The 22419-nt window shown below is 45.2% G+C and overlaps 1 protein-coding gene across 2 annotated transcripts in view; it reads right to left on the reverse strand.

Moving 5' to 3' along the window:
* Positions 1 to 22419, reverse strand: part of LOC115129264 (storkhead-box protein 2-like) — a 121357-nt gene that overhangs the window by 61089 nt on the left and 37849 nt on the right. Inside the window, exon 1 of one of the 2 annotated variants that reach the window (XM_029659425.2) lies at positions 19600 to 21018. The exons of the other annotated variant lie outside the window; for it this stretch is intronic. Within the exon in view, the coding sequence (XP_029515285.2) occupies positions 19600 to 19765 (166 nt within the window). The 5' untranslated portion in view covers positions 19766 to 21018. Of the gene's footprint in view, positions 1 to 19599; positions 21019 to 22419 lie in introns of those variants that run through there. 2 annotated transcript variants of the gene reach the window in all.

Here is a 22419-nt window from a genome sequence, read left to right on the forward strand (position 1 = left end):
AGTAGAGGATTGGAAGCTATTTTGTAGATGACATCGCCGAAGTCGAGGATCGGTAGGATAGTCAGTTTTACGAGGGTAAGTTTGGCGCCGTGAGTGAAGGAGGCTTTGTTGCGGAATAGAAAGCCGACTCTAGATTTGATTTTAGATTGGAGATATTTGATATGAGTCTGGAAGGAGAGTTTACAGTCTAGCCAGACACCTAGATACTTATAGATGTCCACATATTCTAGGTCGGCACCATCCAGAGTGGTGATGCTAGTCGGGCGTGCGGGTGCAGGCAGCGAATGGTTGAAAAGCATGCATTGGTTTTACTAGCGTTTAAGAGCAGTTGGAGGCCACGGAAGGAGTGTTGTATGGCATTGAAGCTCGTTTGGAGTAAACAGAATGGTGTCGTCTGCGTAGAGGTGGATCAGGGAATCGCCCGCAGCAAGAGCAACATCATCGATATATACAGAGCCCTGTGGCACCCCCATAGAGACTGCCAGAGGACCGGACAACATGCCCTCCGATTTGACACACTGAACTCTGTCTGCAAAGTAGTTGGTGAACCAGGCAAGGCAGTCATTAGAAAAACCGAGGCTACTGAGTCTGCCGATAAGAATATGGTGACAGAGTCGAAAGCCTTGACCAGGTCGATGAAGACGGCTGCACAGTACTGTCTTTTATCGATGGCGGTTATGATATCGTTTAGTACCTTGAGCGTGGCTGAGGTGCACCCGTGACCGGCTCGGAAACTAGATTGCACAGCGGAGAAGGTACGGTGGGATTCGAGATGGTCAGTGATCTGTTTGTTGTCTAGGGTTTCAAAGACCTTAGACAGGCAGGGCAGGATGGATATAGGTCTGTAGCAGTTTGGGTCCAGGGTGTCTCCCCCTTTGAAGAGGGGGATGACTGCGGCAGCTTTCCAATCCTTGGGGATCTCAGACGATATGAAAGAGAGGTTGAACAGGCTGGTAATAGGGGTTGCGACAATGGCGGCGGTTAGTTTCAGAAATAGAGTGTCCAGATTGTCAAGACCAGCTGATTTGTACGGGTCCAGGTTTTGCAGCTATTTCAGAACATCTGCTATCTGGATTTGGGTAAAGGAGAAGTTGGGGAGGCTTGGGCGAGTAGCTGCAGGGGGGGCGGAGCTGTTGGCCGAGGTAGGAGTAGCCAGGAAGAAGGCATGACCAGCCGTTGAGAAATGCTTGTTGAAGTTATCGATTATCATGGATTTATCAGTGGTGACCGTGTTACCTAGCCTCGGTGCAGTGGGCAGCTGGGAGGAGGTGCTCTTGTTCTCCATGGACTTTACAGTGTCCCAGAACTTTTTGGAGTTAGAGCTACAGGATGCAAATTTCTGCTTGAAAAAGCTGGCCTTGGGTTTCCTGACTGACTGCATGTATTGGTTCCTGACTTCCCTGAACAGTTGCATATCGCGGGGACTATTCGACGCTATTTCAGTCCGCCACAGGATGTTTTTGTGCTCGTCGAGGGCAGTCAGGTCTGGAGTGAACCAAGGGCTATATCTGTTCTTAGTTCTGCATTTTTTGAACGGAGCATGAGGTCAATATCCTTCCAGGATACCCGGGCCAGGTCGATTAGAAAGGCCTGCTCGCAGAAGTGTTTTAGGGAGCGTTTGACAGTGATGAGGGGTGATCGTTTGACTGCGGACCCGTAGCGGATGCAGGCAATGAGGCAGTGATCGCTGAGATCCTGATTGAAGACAGCGGAGGTGTATTTGGAGGGCCAGTTGGTCAGGATAACGTCTATGAGGGTGCCATTGTTTACAGATTTAGGGTTGTACCTGGTGGGTTCCTTGATGATTTGTGTGAGATTGAGGGCATCTAGCTTAGATTGTAGGACTGCCGGGGTGTCAAGCATATCCCAGTTTAGGTCATCTAACAGAACAAACTCTGAAGCTAGATGGGGGGCGATCAATTCACAAATAGTGTCCAGGGCACAGCTCGGAGCTGAGGGGGGTCGGTAGCAGGCGGCAACAGTGAAATACTTATTTCTGGAGAGAGTCATTTTTAAAATTAGTAGTTCGAACTGTTTGGGTATGGACCTGGAAAGTATGAAATTACTTTGCAGGCTATCTCTGCAGTAGACTGTAACTCCGCCCCCTTTGGCAGTTCTATCTTGACGGAAAATGTTATAGTTGGGTATGGAAATCTCAGAATTTTTGGTGGCCTTCCTAAGCCAGGATTCAGACACGGCAAGGACATCAGGGTTGGCAGAGTGTGCTAAAGCAGTGAGTAAAACAAACTTAGGGAGGAGGCTTCTGATGTTGACATGCATGAAACCAAGGCTTTTTCGATCACAGAAGTCAACAAATGAGGGTGCCTGGGGACATGCAGGGCCTGGGTTTACCTCAACATCATCCGAGGAGTAGTATGAGAGTGCGGCTAAAGGCTATCAAAACTGGTCGCCTAGAGCGTTGGGGACAAAGAATAAAAGGAGCAGATTTCTGGGCATGGTAGAATATATTTAGGGCATAGTGCGCAGACAGGGGTATGGTGGGGTGCAGGTACAGCGGAGGTAAGCTGCATGTGTGGGAGGTGGGACAAAGGAGGTATCAGAGGTATGAAGAGTGGAACTAGGGGGTCCATTGTAAACTAAAACAATGATAACTAACCTGAACAACAGTATACAAGGCATATTGACATTTGAGAGAGACATACAGCGAGGCATAAAGTAATCGCAGGTGTTGATTGGGAGAGCTAGCTAAAACAACAGGTGAGACAACAACAGCTAATCAGCTAACACAACAACAGCAGGTAAAATGGCGATGACTAGGCAGAGAGGGTCGGATTAACTACACACAGAGCCGGAGTTCACGGCTGGGGCCGCCAGATAAAAAATAAATAAACAGAATGGAGTACCGTGATTACTGGACAGTCCAGCAGTCATCACCTATGTAGCCAAGTGATCATAGTGTCCAGAGGGCAGCAGTAGATGGAACAGGGAAGCCGCCACTACGCTAGCGCTTGGGCGACACAGCGTTTAAAGTTAGTAGCATCTGCTCTGACGGAGATCGGATGAAGGCACAGCGGATGGAGTATTCATCGGCAGACCAGTCGTGGTGGTGCGGCGGGGCGCCGTGTCGACAGAGAATCCAAGCCAGATGGCGAAAGAGGTATTGTAGAATTTAGTTTGCTAGCCGGGAGATGCGCCTGGCTCACAGCTAACTGGTGCTAGCTTCGTGGCAGTGGCGTTAGCCACTATAGCCAATCGGTAGCAGCGGTGAACCGGTGCCAAGGCCCAGAGTTTACAGCAAGGATCCGGTGGAGTATTGGGCTCTAGCCGTGTATGAGTGGGGTTCGGGTGAACAGCTGAGTAGGCCGGGAGGTGGGCCTCAGGGATAGCTTCGATACTGGATGCCACGGTGAGTGCAAACTAGCTGTGAGCTAGTTAGCTGCAAGCTAGCCGTGAAGATCAGAAGTAGTGGTCCAGGGATTACTGCAGGAATCCGGCGTTGTTGTGGAGAGACAGTCCGATACTGGTAGACTGGCGAGTATTATGTATTATCCAGGCTAAAAACATGGCTGGTATCTGTGCAGAAGGTAGCAGTGGCTAACAATGACTAATAAATAGCTTGTAGCTAATTAGCTGGTTAGCTTCTGGAGGTTCTAGAATGTGTTCTAAAGTTAAACAAATTAAAAATAATAGCGATACCGTATCACATTGGATGAGGCAGGTTACCGGAAGGTATAATCAAATTAAAAATCGAAAGGAGATTGAAAATAAAGTTGAAATATAAATACGAAAAATACAAAAATACACGAGACACGAACAAAACACGTCTTCACTGCTACGCCATCTTGGATCTAAGATGTCAGACTAGAGGCCAGATGATGTCAGACTAGAGGCCAGATGATGTCAGACTAGAGGACCACCGGATAGAACACAAGTACAAAATCATACTGTGCAGTTTAGCAACTTTTTCTTTCACCTACTGTAAACATAAGCACAAAGGCACATGGGGTCAGCTTGGTTATAGCGTCAATTGTTCTCATTTCACCCAGTTATTATTACTATAAAAAGAGAGCCTTGATACAAATAAATAAAATGCATGTCATGCATCATATAGAGTCAATACCATTCACTAGGGATCACATGGATCAAATTTGCCTAGGCTACATGTATTGGACATGGTACCATTTTTATCAATATATGTATATTTTTAAATATAACTATAATTTTTTACATTTATTTAACTAGGCAAGTCAGTTAAGAACAAATTCTTATTTTGAATGACGGCCTAGGAACAGTGGGTTAACTGCCTTGTTCAGGTGCAGAACAACAGATAGGTACCTTGTCAGCTTCGGGATTTGAACTTGCGACCTTTCGGCTGTTAGTCCAACACTCTAACCACTAGGCTAATCTGCCATTATACCTTCTTCATTGAGGAAAAATATAGTTACTTCTACTAAGATATGTGGTTGTCTCACCAAACTATCTTAAGATGAATGCACTAACTGTAAGTCACTCTGGATAAGAGTGTCTACTAAAGGACTAAAATGTAAATGTAAAAATTTAGATAATACAAGTTACACAACGGCTTTGTTTGAGGCGATAAGCCTCACAAGGTCACCAAAGTCAACCTGTTCACATACTGACCCTTCATCCTTGACACAGCCGCCATAGTAACATTACCACTTCCTGATAATGAAAAATGCAGAAACCCTCCCAATGCATTAACTCTGTAACAGTAAACCTGCACAGTGGGCTCTGGGCCCTGATTGATGCAGGCAGTCTAGCCAGCCAGCAGGTTCAGAGTAGCAGCTCTGAGAGGAAGCAGCAAGTCTTCCTGTAAATTTGAAGTAGAAATAGTAGAGCTTAGCAGCAGGCCAGCCTGCCGGGCAGGTAGCAGGCGGACACGTGGCGACATGAGAAAGGAAAAGAGAGAGGGAGGGAGGAAGAGAGAAAAGCAGAGAGAGAGAGAGAGAGAGGAGAGAGACCTGACAAAATCCCCAGCCATAACAAAGAGCAGGGGCTTACCTGGGCTGGCTGTGGCCTAGTCATTCTAGCCTGGTCTGAACTGACAAGAGGGGAAGGAGGGGAGCGCTGTGCTCTCCCACTGGGCCGCACACACACAGCACCTTGCAGAGGAAGGTGTGAAGGCCAGGCTTACAGCAGAGCTGTGTGGTACTGCATGTACAGGACACTGTGTGGACGTTAAAGTAAGGTCATGGGGCTTCACCGCTGCTTATCTTGAAACCTGGAAACCCAAAGTGCCTCCGTGGCATCCATTAAGTTCAACACAGATAAAACACGATACCAGCTCAATTTACAAATGGTGGCAGTCCAGGAGCGATAAATCAGAAGGACTTTTACACCCCCATCCTAGTGGCCCTAGTGGTATGATTTATGACGTGAGAGCAGTTTGCAGGTTGACAGTCAGACAACGGGGTAAAAGTTCAGAGTGTGTGCGTGCACGGGGCAGGAAAACAGTGAGTGAATGACCACTACAGAGGATATGGGTAGGAACCTGACACAGTCATGTTTCTTAGGAGCTGTGTGAGGGACACATCCGCATGCCTCTGAAGGTCGAGAAAATATCAACCACTAGAGATGTCAGTACAAGTCCAATGGTAACTGAGCGGACGCTTAAAATGACTTCCAGCCGGCCGGGGAGACACACATCCAAAGGGGGGCTGAGACGAGGGGGAGAGGAGGGTGAGAGGTGAGGTAGTCTGCTGTGGGGGAGGGTCTGGGGAGAGGGCCAAGATTTCAACAGTTTACTGAAATGTGTCAGTGAGGAAAAAATAAGAAACTCTAACCGACCTGGGATAATGGAAATGTGGGCTAAGTGGGAGGAGGGAAGGAGAGGAGTTTTGGTAAAACGTGCTGGGCCTGACTTGCTGAGTATCTCCAGCTAGTACGAACTTGGGAGTCACAACCACTACAGGCAGAACAAAACTCTGAGCAAGTTATCAAAATAACTTGCAGTCACAACCACTTGGGCTCTCTGAGGATCTGTGATCCAAGATAACATCTGAGATCAAGAAATACTAGTGTTTCAGGCCAACAACTTCAAATGTATACACAGTGTTTAATTTCATATATTTTTTGGGGAGGGAAATTGCTGAACCATTCATTGATTTTAATAATGTCAACTGATTATGTTTGATGAAATAAATAGTCTTTCAACTTACCCTATAACAAAAAGACAGAATAAGTAGTAAGCTTTAGGTGGTATTTCTCTTTCTACAGACATTCTGTGCCATGAGTTCTTCTCCCCGAGGGAATGTCAGTAAACACATCGTCTCTGTCAGGACGGTAACCAAAACATCAAGTCAAGACATGCAGATGTCATTCAAACCTTTTAAAGAGATGCTTTTTCATGAAAGATACTGTTGAGGTATTTTGACAAAACTAGTATTTCAAAGAGGGTGGGGATTTGGTTTAGTTTCTTTAAATTCTTTGTTAGGCCTTAGCTATATGATTGGCATGGCTCCGTGACATTACAAGCTTATGTTGCAGAAAACAGAAAGGGTATAAGCTATAGTTCAGGGGTCTCCAACCTTTTCTAGCATGAGAGCTACTTCAAAAAAAAAAAAGGAACACGTTGCGAGCTATTCTTTTTTTATAGCTTTCAAATAGGCATATTCTTCTCTTTTCCTCTTCCCAGCAAGTCTTCCCCGGGTCCTTGGTGCACAAGAGATGTGTTTTCTGCCAATATACCTGGTAAAATAATGGTTCATAAACGGTATTTGGCATGACAGTCCGATAAATTATATATTTTTTAAATCATTTTTTCCCTCTCAAATTTACAATTATTAATAGAGAAACAACTGAGGGCCTCCCGAGTGGTGCAGTGGTCTAAGGCACTGCATCGCTAGGTTAGCTATGCCACTATAGATCCTGGTTCGAGTCCAGGCTCTGTCACAGCCGGCCGTGACCGGGATACCCTTGGGGCGGCGCACAATTGGCCCAACGTCACCCGGGTTAGGGGAGGGTTTGACCGGCAGGGATGTTCTTGTCCCATCGCGCACTAGCGACTCCTGTGGCTGGCTGGGTGCAATGCACGCTGACACGGTTGCCAGGTGTATGGTGTTTCCTCCAACACATTGGTAAGGCTGGCTTCCGGGTTAAGCGAGCATTGTGTCAAGAAGCAGTGCGGTTTGGCTGTGTTGTGTTTCAAAGGACTCACGGCTCTCGACCTTTGCCTCTCCCGAGTCCATACGGGAGTTGCAGCGATGGGACAATTGGATACCATGAAATTGGGGATAAAAAGGGGGGGGGATAATAATAAAATAATTGTGCACCTAGCAAGAGAGGAATGCGTTGGTCTAGCAGTGTTTATGCTGTTAGGCCTAATGCTGCAGCACGTCATGGCAGCTTGTAAAACAATGGCAACCCAATTGTTACAAATAATCATAATATAGTTATGTCAGGTTAACATGAACATTTAACTGAGAAGGTTTTTAGGGAAAGTCTTTGTCCCTACCCACAAGATGGTTATCATTAGCACCGCTAACTGGCTACATACAGAGTGATAGACAAATGTGCACACCAAACAGACAGGGACAATATTGCTGGAAATGAATTGGCAAGTATTGTGTTAGGTTTGACTTTTTAAACCAATAGTGGCTAACCAGGGGTGGGATAATGTCAATGTGGCTTTGATTGGATAGTAGCCGGGAGTTTTGTGTTTATGACAGTTTGCATGTACTTTCAGAATTGATTAGCGAGCTGCTCATAGGTGGGCTGTGAGATACTGGTAGCTCTACCTGTTGGAGACCCTGCTGTAGCTCTACCTGTTGGAGATCCTGCTGTAGCTCCACCTGTTGGAGACCCTGCTGAAGCTCTACCCGTTGGAGATCCCTGCTGTAGCTCTACCTGTTGGAGATCCTGCTGTAGCTCTACCTGTTGGAGATCCCTGCTGTAGCTCTACCTGTTGGAGATCCCTGCTGTAGCTCTACCTGTTGGAGACCCTGCTGTAGCTCTACCTGTTAGAGACCCTGCTGTAGCTCTATCTGTTGGAGATCCCTGCTGTAGCTCTACCTGTTGGAGACCCTGCTGTAGCTCTACCTGTTGGATATCCCTGCTGTGGCTCTACCTGTTGGAAATCCCTGCTGTAGCTCTACCTGTTGGAGATCCCTGCTGTAGCTCGATCTGTTGGAAATCCCTGCTATATACTGCTTCCCCGTCATCTAGTTCTAATGCTGCTTCCCCGTCATCTAGTTCTAATGCTGCTTCCCCGTCATCTAGTTCTAATGCTGCTTCCCCGTCATCTAGTTCTAATGCTGCTTCCCCGTCATCTAGTTCTAATGCTGCTTCCCCGTCATCTAGTTCTAATGCTGCTTCCCCGTCATCTAGTTCTAATGTTGCTTCCCCGTCATCTAGTTATAATGCTGCTTCCCCGTCATCTAGTTCTAATGTTGCTTCCCCGTCATCTAGTTATAATGCTGCTTCCCCGTCATCTAGTTCTAATGTTGCTTCCCCGTCATCTAGTTCTAATGCTGCTTCCCCGTCATCTAGTTTTAATGCTGCTTCCCCGTCATCTAGGTCTAATGCTGCTTCCCCGTCATCTAGTTCTAATGCTGCTTCCCCGTCATCTAGTTCTAATGCTGCTTCCCCGTCATCTAGTTCTAATGCTGCTTTCTTGTCATCTAGTTCTAATGTTGCTTCCCCGTCATCTAGTTCTAATGCTGCTTCCCCGTCATCTAGTTTTAATGCTGCTTCCCCGTCATCTAGTTCTAATGCTGCTTCCCCGTCATCTAGTTATAATGCTGCTTCCCCGTCATCTAGTTATAATGCTGCTTTCTTGTCATCTAGTTATAATGCTGCTTTCCTGTCATCTAGTTATAATGCTGCTTTCTTGTCATCTAGTTATAATGCTGCTTTCCCGTCATCTAGTTATAATGCTGCTTCCCCATCATCTAGTTATAATGCTGCTTCCCCGTCATCTAGTTCTAATGCTGCTTTCCCGTCATCTAGTTATAATGCTGCTTTCCCGTCATCTAGTTATAATGCTGCTTCCCCGTCATCTAGTTATAATGCTGCTTCCCCGTCATCTAGTTCTAATGCTGCTTCCCCATCATCTAGTTCTAATGCTGTGCTGCTTCCCTGTCATCTAGTTCTAATGCTGCTTCCCCGTCATCTAGTTCTAATGCTGCTTCCCCGTCATCTAGTTCTAATGTTGCTTCCCCGTCATCTAGTTCTAATGTTGCTTCCCCGTCATCTAGTTCTAATGCTGCTTCCCCGTCATCTAGTTATAATGCTGCTTCCCCGTCATCTAGTTCTAATGTTGCTTCCCGTCATCTAGTTCTAATGTTGCTTCCCCGTCATCTAGTTCTAATGCTGCTTCCCGTCATCTAGTTCTAATGTTGCTTCCCGTCATCTAGTTCTAATGCTGCTTCCCCGTCATCTAGTTTTAATGCTGCTTCCCGTCATCTAGTTCTAATGCTGCTTCCCCGTCATCTAGTTCTAATGCTGCTTCCCCGTCATCTAGTTCTAATGTTGCTTCCCCGTCATCTAGTTCTAATGTTGCTTCCCCGTCATCTAGTTCTAATGTTGCTTCCCCGTCATCTAGTTCTAATGTTGCTTCCCCGTCATCTAGTTCTAATGCTGCTTCCCCGTCATCTAGTTCTAATGCTGCTTCCCCGTCATCTAGTTATAATGCTGCTTTCCCGTCATCTAGTTCTAATGCTGCTTCCCCGTCATCTAGTTATAATGCTGCTTTCTTGTCATCTAGTTATAATGCTGCTTTCCTGTCATCTAGTTATAATGCTGCTTCCCCGTCATCTAGTTATAATGTTGCTTCCCCGTCATCTAGTTATAATGCTGCTTTCCCGTCATCTAGTTATAATGCTGCTTCCCCGTCATCTAGTTATAATGCTGCTTCCCCGTCATCTAGTTCTAATGCTGCTTCCCCGTCATCTAGTTCTAATGCTGCTTCCCCGTCATCTAGTTATAATGCTGCTTCCCCGTCATCTAGTTCTAATGCTGCTTCCCCGTCATCTAGTTATAATGCTGCTTCCCCATCATCTAGTTCTAATGCTGCTTCCCCGTCATCTAGTTATAATGCTGCTTCCCCGTCATCTAGTTCTAATGCTGCTTCCCCGTCATCTAGTTCTAATGCTGCTTCCCCGTCATCTAGTTCTAATGCTGCTTCCCCGTCATCTAGTTCTAATGCTGCTTCCCCGTCATCTAGTTATAATGCTGCTTCCCCGTCATCTAGTTATAATGCTGCTTCCCCATCATCTAGTTCTAATGCTGCTTCCCCATCATCTAGTTAAAATGCTGCTTTCCTGTCATCTATTTATAATGCTGCTTCCCCATCATCTAGTTATAATGCTGCTTCCCCATCATCTAGAGTTAATCTGGCAGAGCAGGGTTACTGATGTCAGCATCTGGGATTCCAGAAGGTGACTGTTTATTTTTAGCTGGCACAATGTGTGTGCAGTGCACTGAGAGAGATTACATGTGCGAGTGTATGTGAGCGAGCGATTCAGTGAGCGAGTGAAAGTGAGCGAGGGAAATGGAGAGGAAATGGAGAGCGGGAGAGAAAGAGAGAAATCCCACAGAGGTGCATACTAGATATTAAAAGGAAGAGAGGGATAGAGAAGGGAGGGAGAGCGGGAGGAGAGGGAGAGACAGGAAGAGAGAGAATAGAGGAGAGGGAGAGACAGGAAGAGAGGGATAGAGAAGGGAGGGAGAGCGGGAGGAATGGTGACACATCATATCATTTGTAGGTCAGTCTTTTACAAATTCATGGTCCACTCATCTGTCCATCCAAAAATAATATTGATTTCAGAGGAAGGAGACTAATATATAATTTGATGTGTGCTTATATTTGTCCTATTTCACACATGTAAAAGTGTGCATACAGTGCATTGGGAAAGTATTCAGACCCCTTCCCCTTTTCCACAATTTGTGGAAAAAAAATGGATTACCATTTTTTTTTAAATTTATTATCTCTCTCTATAGATATACAGTGGGGCAAAAAAGTATTTAGTCAGCCACCAATTGTGCATGTTCTCCCACTTAAAAAGACGAAAGAGGCCTGTAATTTTCATAGGTACACTTCAACTATGACAGACAAAATGAGGAAAAAAATCCAGAAAATCACATTGTAGGATTTTAAATTAATTTATTTGCAAATTATGGTGGAAAATAAGTATTTGGTCAATAACAAAAGTTAATCTCAATACTTTGTTATATACCCTTGTTGGCAATGACAGAGGTCAAATGTTTTCTGTAAGTCTTCACAAGGTTTTCACACACTGTTGCTGGTATTTTGGCCCATTCCTCCATGCAGATCTCCTCTAGAGCAGTGATGTTTTGGGGCTGTTGCTGGGCAACACGGACTTTCAACTCCCTCCAAAGATTTTCTATGGGGTTGAGATCTGGAGACTGGCTAGGCCACTCCAAGACCTTGAAATGCTTCTTACGAAGCCACTCCTTCGTTGCCCGGGCGGTGTGTTTGGGATCATTGTCATGCTGAAAGACCCAGCCACGATTCATCTTCAATGCCCTTGCTGATGGAAGGAGGTTTTCACTCAAAATCTCACAATACATGGCTCCATTCATTTCTTCCTTTACACGGATCAGTCATCCTGGTCCCTTTGCAGAAAAACAGCCCCAAAGCATGATGTTTCCACCCCCATGCTTCACAGTCCAAACACAACGAGTTGAGTTTTTACCAAAAAGTTATATTTTGGTTTCATCTGACCATATGACATTCTCCCAATCTTCTTCTGGATCATCCAAATGCTCTCTAGCAAACTTCAGACGGGCCTGGACACATGTACTGGCTTAAGCAGGGGGACACGTCTGGCACTGCAGGATTTGAGTCCCTGGCGGCGTAGTGTGTTACTAATGGTAGGCTTTGTTACTTTGGTCCCAGCCCTCTGCAGGTCATTCACTAGGTCCCCCCGTGTGGTTCTGGGATTTTTGCTCACCGTTCTTGTGATCATTTTGACCCCACGGGGTGAGAACTTGCGTGGAGCCCCAGATCGAGGGAGATTATCAGTGGTCTTGTATTGCTCCCACAGTTGATTTCTTCATACCAAGCTGCTTACCTATTGCAGAGTCAGTCTTCCCAGCCTGGTGCAGGTCTACAATTTTGTTTCTGGTGTCCTTTGACAGCTCTTTGGTCTTGGCCATAGTGGAGTTTGGAGTGTGACTGTTTGAGGTTGTGGACAGGTGTCTTTTATACTGATAACAAGTTCAAACAGGTGCCATTAATACAGGTAACGAGGAGCCTCTTAAAGAAGAAGTTACAGGTATGTGAGAGCCAGAAATCTTGCTTGTTTGTAGGTGACCAAATACTGATTTTCCACCATAATTTGCAAATAAATTCATTAAAAATCCTACAATGTGATTTTCTGGATTTTTTTTCTCTCATTTTGTCTGTCATAGTTGAAGTGTACTTATGATGAAAATTACAGGCCTCATCTTTTTAAGTGGGAGAACTTGCACAATTGGTGTCTGACTAAATACTTTTTTGCCCCACTGTATATATTTTTAAAAACAGATATACCTTATTTAGATAAGTATTCCGACCCTTTGCTATGATACTCAAAATTGAGCTCAAGTGCATCATGTTTCCATTGATCATCCTTGAGATGTTTCAACAACTTGGAGTCCACCTGTGGTAAATTCAATTAATTGGACATGAGTCGGAAAGGCAAACACCTGTCTATATAAAAGGTCCTACAGTTGACAGTGCATGTCAGAACAAAAACCAAGCTATGAGATCAAAGGAATTGTCCGTAAAGCTCCAAGACAGGATTGTGTCGAGGCACAGATCTGGGGAAGGGTACCAAAACATTTCTGCAGCATTGAAGGCCCTCAAGAACACAGTGGCGTCCATCATTCATAAATGGAAGAAGTTTGGAACTAACAAGACTGTTCCAGAACTGGCCACCTGGCTAAACTGAACAAGAGATGTGGAAAACCTTCCAGAAGGGCAACCATTTTGCAGCACTCCACCAATCAGGCCTTTATGATAGAGTGGCCAGACAGAAGCCACTCCTTAGTAATAGGCATAACAGCCTGCTTGGAGTTTGCCAAAAAGGCACCTAAAGGACTCTCAGACCATGAGAAACAAGTTTCTCTGGTCTGATGGAACCAAGATTGAACTCTATGGCCTGAATGCCAAGCGTCACCTCTGGAGGAGAACTGTCACCATCACTACAGTGAAGCATGGTGGTGGCAGCATCATGCTGTGGGGATGTTTTTCAGCTGCATGTACTGGGAGACTAGTCAGGATCGAGGGAAAGATGAACAGAGAAAAGTACAGAGAGATCCTTGATGAAAACCTGCTCCAGAGTGCTCAGGACCTAAGACAGAGGCAACATTTCACCTTCCAACAGGAAGGCTTTGGGACAAGTCTCTGAATGTCCTTGAGTGGCCCAGCCAGAACCCGGACTTGAACCCGAACATCTCTGGAAAAACCTGAAAATAGCTGTGCAGTGATGCTCCCCATCCAACCTGACAGAGCTTGAGAGGATCTACAGAGAAAAATTGGAGAAACTCCCCAAATACAGGTGTGCCAAGCTTGTAGCATCATACCCAAAAAGAATAGGCTATAATCGCTGCCAAAGGTGCTTCAACAAAGTACTGAGTAAAGGTGATGTGGTTTTATTTTACTACATTTGTTAACATTTCAAAAAGTTATGGGATATTGAGTGTTGATTGCTGAGAAAAAAATCAACAATTGAATCAATTTTAGAATAAGGCTGAAACAAAATGGGGCGTCCCTGAGACGCCCTTGGACAGTAGGGTCCAAGCCAGGGTCTGCCATTATCAACGACAACCTTGGAGCAATTAGGGTTAAGTGCCTCAAGGGCACATCAATATATATTTTTTACCTTGTCGGCTCGGGGATTCGTAGTAGCAACCTATGGGTTACTGGCCGAACACTCTAAACCACTACCTGTTGGCCTTCATATCTAGCAGAGTTGATTCTTCTCTCCAAGTTGAATAAATTTCAAAACAATGTAATGACTGAAACAGGAGCTTGGGAACATTACCCATCTTAAAGCGGTATCATATCACCCTATCTTTCCTGTTTCTCGGACTACATGTAGTAGATTTCCTTTGGCAGACATCAACGTTACACACTAGCCCACAGACTACACTGCTCGCGTCGCGTGTGCGAGCGTTGCAAAATCATTTTTGAAATCTATATTATTCAATTATTGCACCCACTCTGCTTGCGAGCGTCTGTGTTGCCAAGGACTAAAATAGAAGTCAGTTCTATTTGTGATGCAGATCGCGCTGCAAGTCCTGCCTCTCCCATCTCCTCATTGGTTTGCAGAAGCAGATACCCACGTGCCATCTCCTCATTGGCTATACCCACGTAGGTGATTGAAAGGCAAACTGTGTTGTCGGTCGTCGTGGTAATACTATGAAAGTTTAGATGCCAATCACCATATAAGTTCAAAGAAAAGAAGAAAAGGCCTGGAAGGAGGAAAGATGACTAGAAACGATTCGGTTGACCGTTTTATGTGTGGATTAATTGTCGGAGTAGGGGACCTTGTGCATTTCAGGTAAAATAACAACTCAATGTTTATATCCCAGGACAAATTAGCTAGCTACAGCAACCTAGCTACATAGGACAAATTAGATAGCAAGTGCAAGCTAGCTAGCCAAATTGCCATAAATGTTTAATGCTTTTCGACCTGTCCCCAAATTCATGTAATTGGTTCAGAGTTGGTTTTGATATTTTAACCCGCATTTCGTGATCGTGTTTGGTGTGGGGGGGACAAAATACATTTATGCACGATGGCGCATGCGCGCAGCCGGTTTGGGTTCCGTGTAAGGATTGGGAGGCATTTACTTGCCAAGTGCTCTTAAAAGCTCTCCCCACAGTCAGAAGTTTACTTTACAAAACCATGAGGAAAGAGGAGGCTTAAAACCATGAGAATAGGGGAGGTTTAAAAACCATGAGGAAAGAGGAGGCTTAAAACCATGAGGATAGGGGAGGTTTAAAACCATGAGGAAAGAGGAGGCTTAAAACCATGAGGATAGGGGAGGTTTAAAAACCACGAGGAAAGAGGAGGCTTAAAAGACAGGCAGCTTTTCCTTTGTGGTTATCTTCTACAGTAGACACATACAGGTCAGAGACAAGGACATACTGTACAGTATATATACAGCAGTATGTAGACACCCCTTCAAATGAGTGCGATCCGGCTATTTCTGCCACACCCTTTGCTGACAGGTGTATACAATCGAGCACACAGCCATGCAATCTCCATAGAAAAACAATGACAGTAGAATGGTCTTACTGAATATTTCCCTTCCCAGAAGAGTGGAGGCTATTATATCGGCAAAGGGGGGACCAACTCCGTATTATGAGTTTGGAATGAGATGTTCGATGAGCACGTGTCCACATACTTTTGGTCATGTAGTGTATGTCTGCCACATACACCCACAGAGACAGACACACAATTTCGCTAATGGATTTGGGACAACATCCAAAAATGCCCCATAGTCTTTCTGTACAATGTAATGTTGAATGGTAGCTCCTTCCTATCTCACCTGGCTGTCTCACCTGGGGAAGGAAACCCTGACTTCCTCAGTCTTCGGGTTCATGTTCTAATTTTCCCCTTCACGCTGAATTCAGCTGACACACAATAAAAGCTTGGGATGCATTTCTGCCTGTGGAATGTTCATAGTTTACGTAGCAATGACAAATGCATTTACTTGAATTTTTTATGTTCTTTGCAGTAGAGATCGACCGATTAATCGGAATGGCCGATTAATTAGGGCCGATTTCAAGTTTTCATAACAATCGGAAATCGGTATTTTTGGACGCCGATTATGCCTATTTTTTTATTTATATAAAAAAAAATGTACACCTTTATTTAACTAGGCAAGTCAGTTAAGAACACATTCTTACTTTCAATGACGGCCAAGGAACGGTGGGTTAACTGCCTTGTTCAGGGGCAGAACGACAGATTTTTACCTTGTCAGCTCGGGGATTCAATCTTGCAACCTTACAGTTAACTAGTCTAATGCTCTAACCACCTGCCTCACTAGGAGCCTGCCTGTTACGCGAATGCAGTAAGAAGCCAAGGTAAGTTGCTAGCTAGCATTAAACTTAATCAATCATAATCACTAGTTAACTACACATGATTGATGATATTACTAGTTTATCTAGCGTGTCCTGCGTTGCATATAATCGATGCGGTGCGCATTTGCGAAAAGGACTGTCGTTGCTCCAACGTGTACCTAACCATAAACACCAATGCCTTTCTTAAAATCAATACACAGAAGTATATATTTTTAATCCTGCATATTTAGCTAAAATAAATCCAGGTTAGCAGGCAATATTAACCAGGTGAAATTGTGTCACTTCTCTTGCGTTCATTGCACGCAGAGTCAGGGTATATGCAACAGTTTGGGCCGCCTGGTTCTTTGCCAACTAATTTGCCAGAATTTTACGTAATTATGACATAACATTGAAGGTTGTGCAATGTAACAGGAATATTTAGACTGATGGATGCCACCCGTTAGATAAAATACAGAACAGTTCCGTATTTCACTGAAAGAATAAACGTTTTGTTTTCGAGATGATAGTTTCCGGATTCGACCATATTAATGACCTAAGGCTCGTATTTGTGTGTGTTATTATGTTATAATTAAGTCTATGATTTGAGAGAGCAGTCTGACTGTGCAATGGTTGGCACCAGCAGGCTCGTAAGCATTCATTCAAACAGCACTTTCGTGTGTTTTGCCAGCTGCTCTTCGCAATGCTTCAAGCATTGCGCTGTTTATGACTTCAAGCCTATCAACTCCCGAGTTTAGGCTGGTGTAACCGATGTGAAATGGCTAGCTAGTTAGCGGGGTGCGCGCTAATAGTGTTTCAAACCTCACTCGATCTGAGACTTGGGAGTAGTTGTTCCCCTTGCTCTGCATGGGTAACGCTGCTTCGAGGGTGGCTGTTGTCGTTGTGTTCCTGGTTCGAGCCGAAGTAGGAGCGAGGAGAGGGATGGAAGTTACACTGGCAATACTAAAGTGCCTATAAGAACATCCAATAGTCAAAGGTATATGAAATACAAATGTTATAGAGATAGTCCTATAATTCCTATAATAACTACAACCTAAAACGTCTTACCTGGGAATATTGAAGACTCATGTTAAAAGGAACCACCAGCTTTCATATGTTCTCATGTTCTGAGCAAGGAACTTAAACGTTAGCTTTTTTACATGGCACATATTACACTTTTACTTTCTACTCCCAACACTTTTTTGCATTATTTAAACCAAATTGAACATGTTTCATTATTTATTTGAGGATAAATAGATTTTATTGATGTATTATATTAAGTTAAAATAAGTGTTCATTCAGTTCCTTCAGTTAATCGGTATCTAAGCATTTCGCTACACTCGCATTAACATCTGCTAACCATGTGTATGTGACAAATAAAATTTGATTTGATTTGATCTTTTTTGGGTCCTCCAATAATCGGTATCGGCGTTGAAAAATCATAATCGGTCGACCTCTACTTTGCAGTGAAAGGCCAGGGAACAAGCCAATATTCATGCACCAAACCAATCAACTGCCCAGGAATCTTTGAGCTTTGGGATGGAGAACCATGATACTATCAGAACCAGATATTTTGTCCCCATGTAATACCCATGAGAGAACTAATGACATTAGAGAACATTAAGACTGAGCACAAGGTCCAGCTTAGCTGCAGCTCCCCCTCTGGCCACGAAGGCTACGTCCAAAAGGACACCCTATACCCTACATAGAGCTGTACTTCTGACCAGAGCCTTATAAGCCCTGCTCAAAAGCAGTGCACTATATAGGGAATAGGGAGCCATGTGGGACGAAGCCCAAAGCGGAGGGTGTTTATCTCTAAACAATGCCTGTGATTGTGACTGACCCTCTAAATGCTGCTGCAGCCTGTGAGACAAGGTCTATGGTTAAGGCCATAAGTCAGCCCCTTACTACAATCCACCGGCTTCTTACCACCACTGGTTCATATGATGCCCTCATACGCAAAGGAATAGTTTAGTCGTGGTTACTCTGCCAAATGGCTGAAATTCATATGTATGATCATGTATTATTCCTTTGTAGTGCCCTGTGTTTTGGCTAGTCATGTCACATGACCTGGATTTGAACCTTTATTTAAAGCTTTTTCATCAAATTGTCCCCTTTTCTTTTTTATGTAAGATGGTCCAGGACCATCCTCAGACAATTGCTTTCAATCGTCATTTCTGGAAAAGGTTTAAAATAAAGTTTAAAATCCAGGTTATGGGACATGATTAACCAAAACACAGTGTCCTATTCGTTTAATATGCGTGAATATTCTCTTGTTATTGTTTACTTTGTCGAGTTGCATCATGTAGCTCAGCTGCCAGGATGTTGTATTGTGTAAGCCTATTCTTCCTATTTGAAAAGCTACTGTAGCTGCTGGCTCTCAGACTGTCCACTGCTGACGCACACAGAAAACCCTCGACCAACAAAATTGAGCAAAAATGGTTCTGGCTCTGTCTCCCCGGGCATGTATTCTAATTTGAGGTCTTTTTCCTCCAATTCATATTCATTTCCAATAATGGCCATGGCCATTTACCCTCTGACCCGCTGTGTTGCTAGGAAACTTGAAGAGGCCTTGAATCAATGTAAGTCTTGGCGGTCCTCGGCTCAGCCTCCATTCAGCCTTTCTCTATGGGCTCGTTCAGGCTGAAAATACTCAGGCTCTCCTTTTCTCTGCCTAAGCAAACTGATTGGAGACGTTCTCAGGCCCCCTAACATACATCCCAGTTCCATCAGTTTGTGTCAGCTCTGCTCCCCACATTAACAAGAAGTAATTAAATCAACTCTGAGGTTAGACACGCTTAAAAAAATATTAGGATGGAGGAAACAAAACAGAACATCCTGGCACTGTGCGTTGTAGAGTGGCAATGCATTCTGGGGTTTGTGGTTAGCAGGGGGACTACATCTTCTGCTGAAAAGAAACGCGGGAGGTTGTCTTTTTCCTTTGATAAGCTACATGAACGAGGCCTACTGCTGAATATTAATCAGACAAGGCCAATAGGGCCCTCTCTCTCTCTCTCTTTTCATTATCAAAATGAGCTGTTTAACCAACAATGAAACATTATGGTTAAAATATCCCTTGCATATTGTAGGCTATTTTCTCTCTGGCAGAGGTGATTGCCTGCATTTTAAATGCTGTTTCCCAAGCATTACAAGCATGTTTAGCTGGTGTCATCTGACCCTGGTCCTGCCCGGTCCAATTGTTTGTCATCAGCCAAGATTCAGACAAAGGCCTCTGCACTGTCTGATTCAACCCTAGATCTGATCAGCCTGCTGAATCATACCAACTAACTCAGCCTTTTGACACAATGCTACCATTCCAGACTGATGTTCAGCCGTTAAGATACTATCATGAAAAATCATGGTGGTAAAAATACAGTGATGTCATCATGTAATATTGCTGGGTCCATCTATAATAACAGAGACACATTGTAATTTGTAAAGCAAATAATAGGTTGACATATTTCAAGACAAACAAGTACCTCGCCTGGAAAAATGTAAACTCCAACATCATCACACCTTACTACAGTACAAACAGCAACACACACACAGAATGAGCCGTAGTAGCTAGCTCCATGTCGACGGAGCAGAGCAGAGACTGACAGACCCACCTGATGTCATGTAGCCCCGGGGGGACTGGCAGATGTACTGAGGGGGGTAGTGTTTGTGAAGGCGGTAGTCCTTCTCGCTGCGGGACCGGGTGCGTTCCGAGGCCCGGTCCGAGAAATCTGAGCTGGGCCAGGCCCGACGCAGGGTGGTGCTCTGTGTCTTCTTCATGGGGAGGCAGGGAGGGAGGGAGGGCTAGGCTGACCTCCTGAGGGTTGTTGATACCCCGTCCCCACATCCACCCTGAGGGAGGGCTACACCTCAGCCCAGGTCAGGCTGGAGACATGGAAGCAGGCAGCTAGATCACTGGAATACTATTACTCTCCCTCCGTCTCTCTCCCTGCCACACACACACACACACACACACACACACAAACTCACGGCACGATCTCACAGACAAACCGTGGTAACGCTAGCTGCTTGGCTGAATGCTGTGGGAAGGTCTCGTTCCTTTTCCTTGAGTGATCCAAAAGCAGAGGCAGCGTCCAGCGATGCATTACCTTCCTCCGTCTGCCATTAATCCAGGCTTCCAGCCTCCAGCTTCAGCGTGACCAGAGACAAACGAACACTGGGGGGGGGGGGGGGGGCAGCGTGAGAGACCCCGAAATCCAGACAATAGCTCAATTCAGTGCGGGAGGGAGGGCTTGGCTAACCACGAGCCGCGAACACAAAAGAGGCCAAACAGATGAGATCTGCAGCCAGGGGAGGGCTGTCCAGAGCCAGTGTCACTCACCGTCTCCCTGGACTCCCAGAGAAAAGGACGGGAAGCTCTGTGCCGTGCCGTGGGCCCTGCGCCAAGCCAAACAGCACATGAACAAACAAAACCCCAACCCTCCTCTCCTCTAATCAAAATCCAATCAGGGAAATCTGTGAAGCAAAAGTGCAAAAAAATAAACGCTTCTTCATCAGTAGCAGGCGATCCCCTGTTAAAACTGGTCCATCCACGGCCACAGCTCTCTCTCCTTCAGAAAGGGTGTGTAGTGAGCGAGCGTATCTATGCTCTGTCTGCGCGTGTGTGGATGGATGATGGAGGATGGGAGCTTGATACATATGAGCGAGGATAAGAAAAACACACGGGCGCGCAGGGAAGAAAACCACCCAGCCAGTGTGTATGAGCAGAAAGCAATGACTTTCTCCTTTCCTTTGTATTCCTGTTTTTCTCCTCCAACCCTCAGTGCGGCAGTCTCTCTCCCTCGCTCTCTCTTAAAGCAGTCTCTCGCTCTCCTTTACAGCTCTCTCTCTCCCTCTCTCTTAAAGCAGTCTCTCGCTCTCCTTTACAGCTCTCTCTCTTAAAGCAGTCTCTCGCTCTCCTTTACAGCTCTCTCTCGCTCTCTCTCTCTCCTGCTCGCTTGCCGGCTGTGTTGTCCTGAACGTCTACTCTGCTCACAGATCCGGCTGCTCTGGAAGAGGAGTGGGTAGGGGAGGCAGGGAGGGGGGAGGGAGGGAGGCAGGAGGGAGGGAGGCAGGGAGGGGGGAGCAGGAAGCAAGTCAGTCAGCCCCCCTGTCCCATGCCAATGGAGGAGCTGTCTTGAGTTAGACTCACTGATCCTGTCAGGCTTTGCATTTCAATGTTGAAACACCCTTTAGGCTCCCACAGCCCCCCTGGCTCCCAGCCCAGCCTATGAGTGAAGAGCTGGATGGTTATTTACATACAAAGCTGTCCAATTTATAGAAACTCTGCCTCAAGTTTTAACCTCTTCCACCTCAGAAGGAGAAAGAAAACTCTTATCGGCTGCTCCTGCTAAAAGACACTGTCCTGCTGCTTTTGCCTTCTCTCCACTCTGTGAGCTCTCGTTCCACCTCTTCTTCCTATCCTCCCTCCTCTGCTCAGGGTCATCCGCAGGGTCCCCATGATTTCCACTCACTCGTTAGGATTCAGTCCAACAGCTGCAGTAGCAATTCCTCAGGAATGAGAGTTTGAGAGATAATTCCACGACAGCAAGGCGGCAGGGAGTGGAGTGGGCTGGCTGGAAGAATTTGAGCCTCTCTCTCGTTTCTCTCTCCCTCGTTTCTCTCTCCCCGTCTCTGTGAGCTTGATCAGTATATCTCATCCTCAGGACGATGGGTTGTCTCTCAGAGATGGCGTTTGTTTCCATCCAGACAGACTCCAGCCAGCCTACCAGCTCAGAGTGAGAGCAGAACACCTCCGCTCCACAACCTCTCCACATCAGGAATAGGATGACAGCTAGCGAGAGGCAGGAGACAAATTCTACATACATTAAATATACATCAACATGCACTAAAGTGCACTGTGTTCACGTATGTTCACATAAAGTGCAGGCAGGGCAAGAGGTACTTCAGAGTTAGCCTGGATTTCAGGATAGTCTGTGTTTCATTGAAATCCACTGAAGAAACATGAGAAATGGTATATTCCTCTCTGCGCTAGAACTGGGCAATATATTGAATTCATTTGAATTGATGTTTGTTACGCGATATTCCAAATGCCTGTAAAGCAAAAACATTCAAAAATGTTGATCTATATCGTGAATCGCCCATATGTTAGAAAACAATTCCGATATGATTTTTAAGCCATATCGCCCAGCCCTACTCTGAGCCAACCATTCATCTCATTCTCTAATTTGTCCAATGAAGATGAGGTCAGAGTTCACTGTTTGGGAATAAAGAAAACTTCTCCACCTTTATTTCCTCTGTAGGAATGGCCCAGCTGGACAATAATGTGACTGACTTAGCCACAGCCAAAAGAACAGTCACAGATTAAAGGAAGAATCAAAATACAGTGTGTTCAGAAAGTATTCACACCCCTTGACTTTTTCCACATTTTGTTCTGTTACAGCCCAAACTTAAAATGGCGAAAAAATATTTTT

This window comes from Oncorhynchus nerka, linkage group LG5, assembly GCF_034236695.1.
Source record: "Oncorhynchus nerka isolate Pitt River linkage group LG5, Oner_Uvic_2.0, whole genome shotgun sequence".
In the NCBI taxonomy this organism is placed as follows: Eukaryota; Metazoa; Chordata; class Actinopteri; order Salmoniformes; family Salmonidae; genus Oncorhynchus; species Oncorhynchus nerka.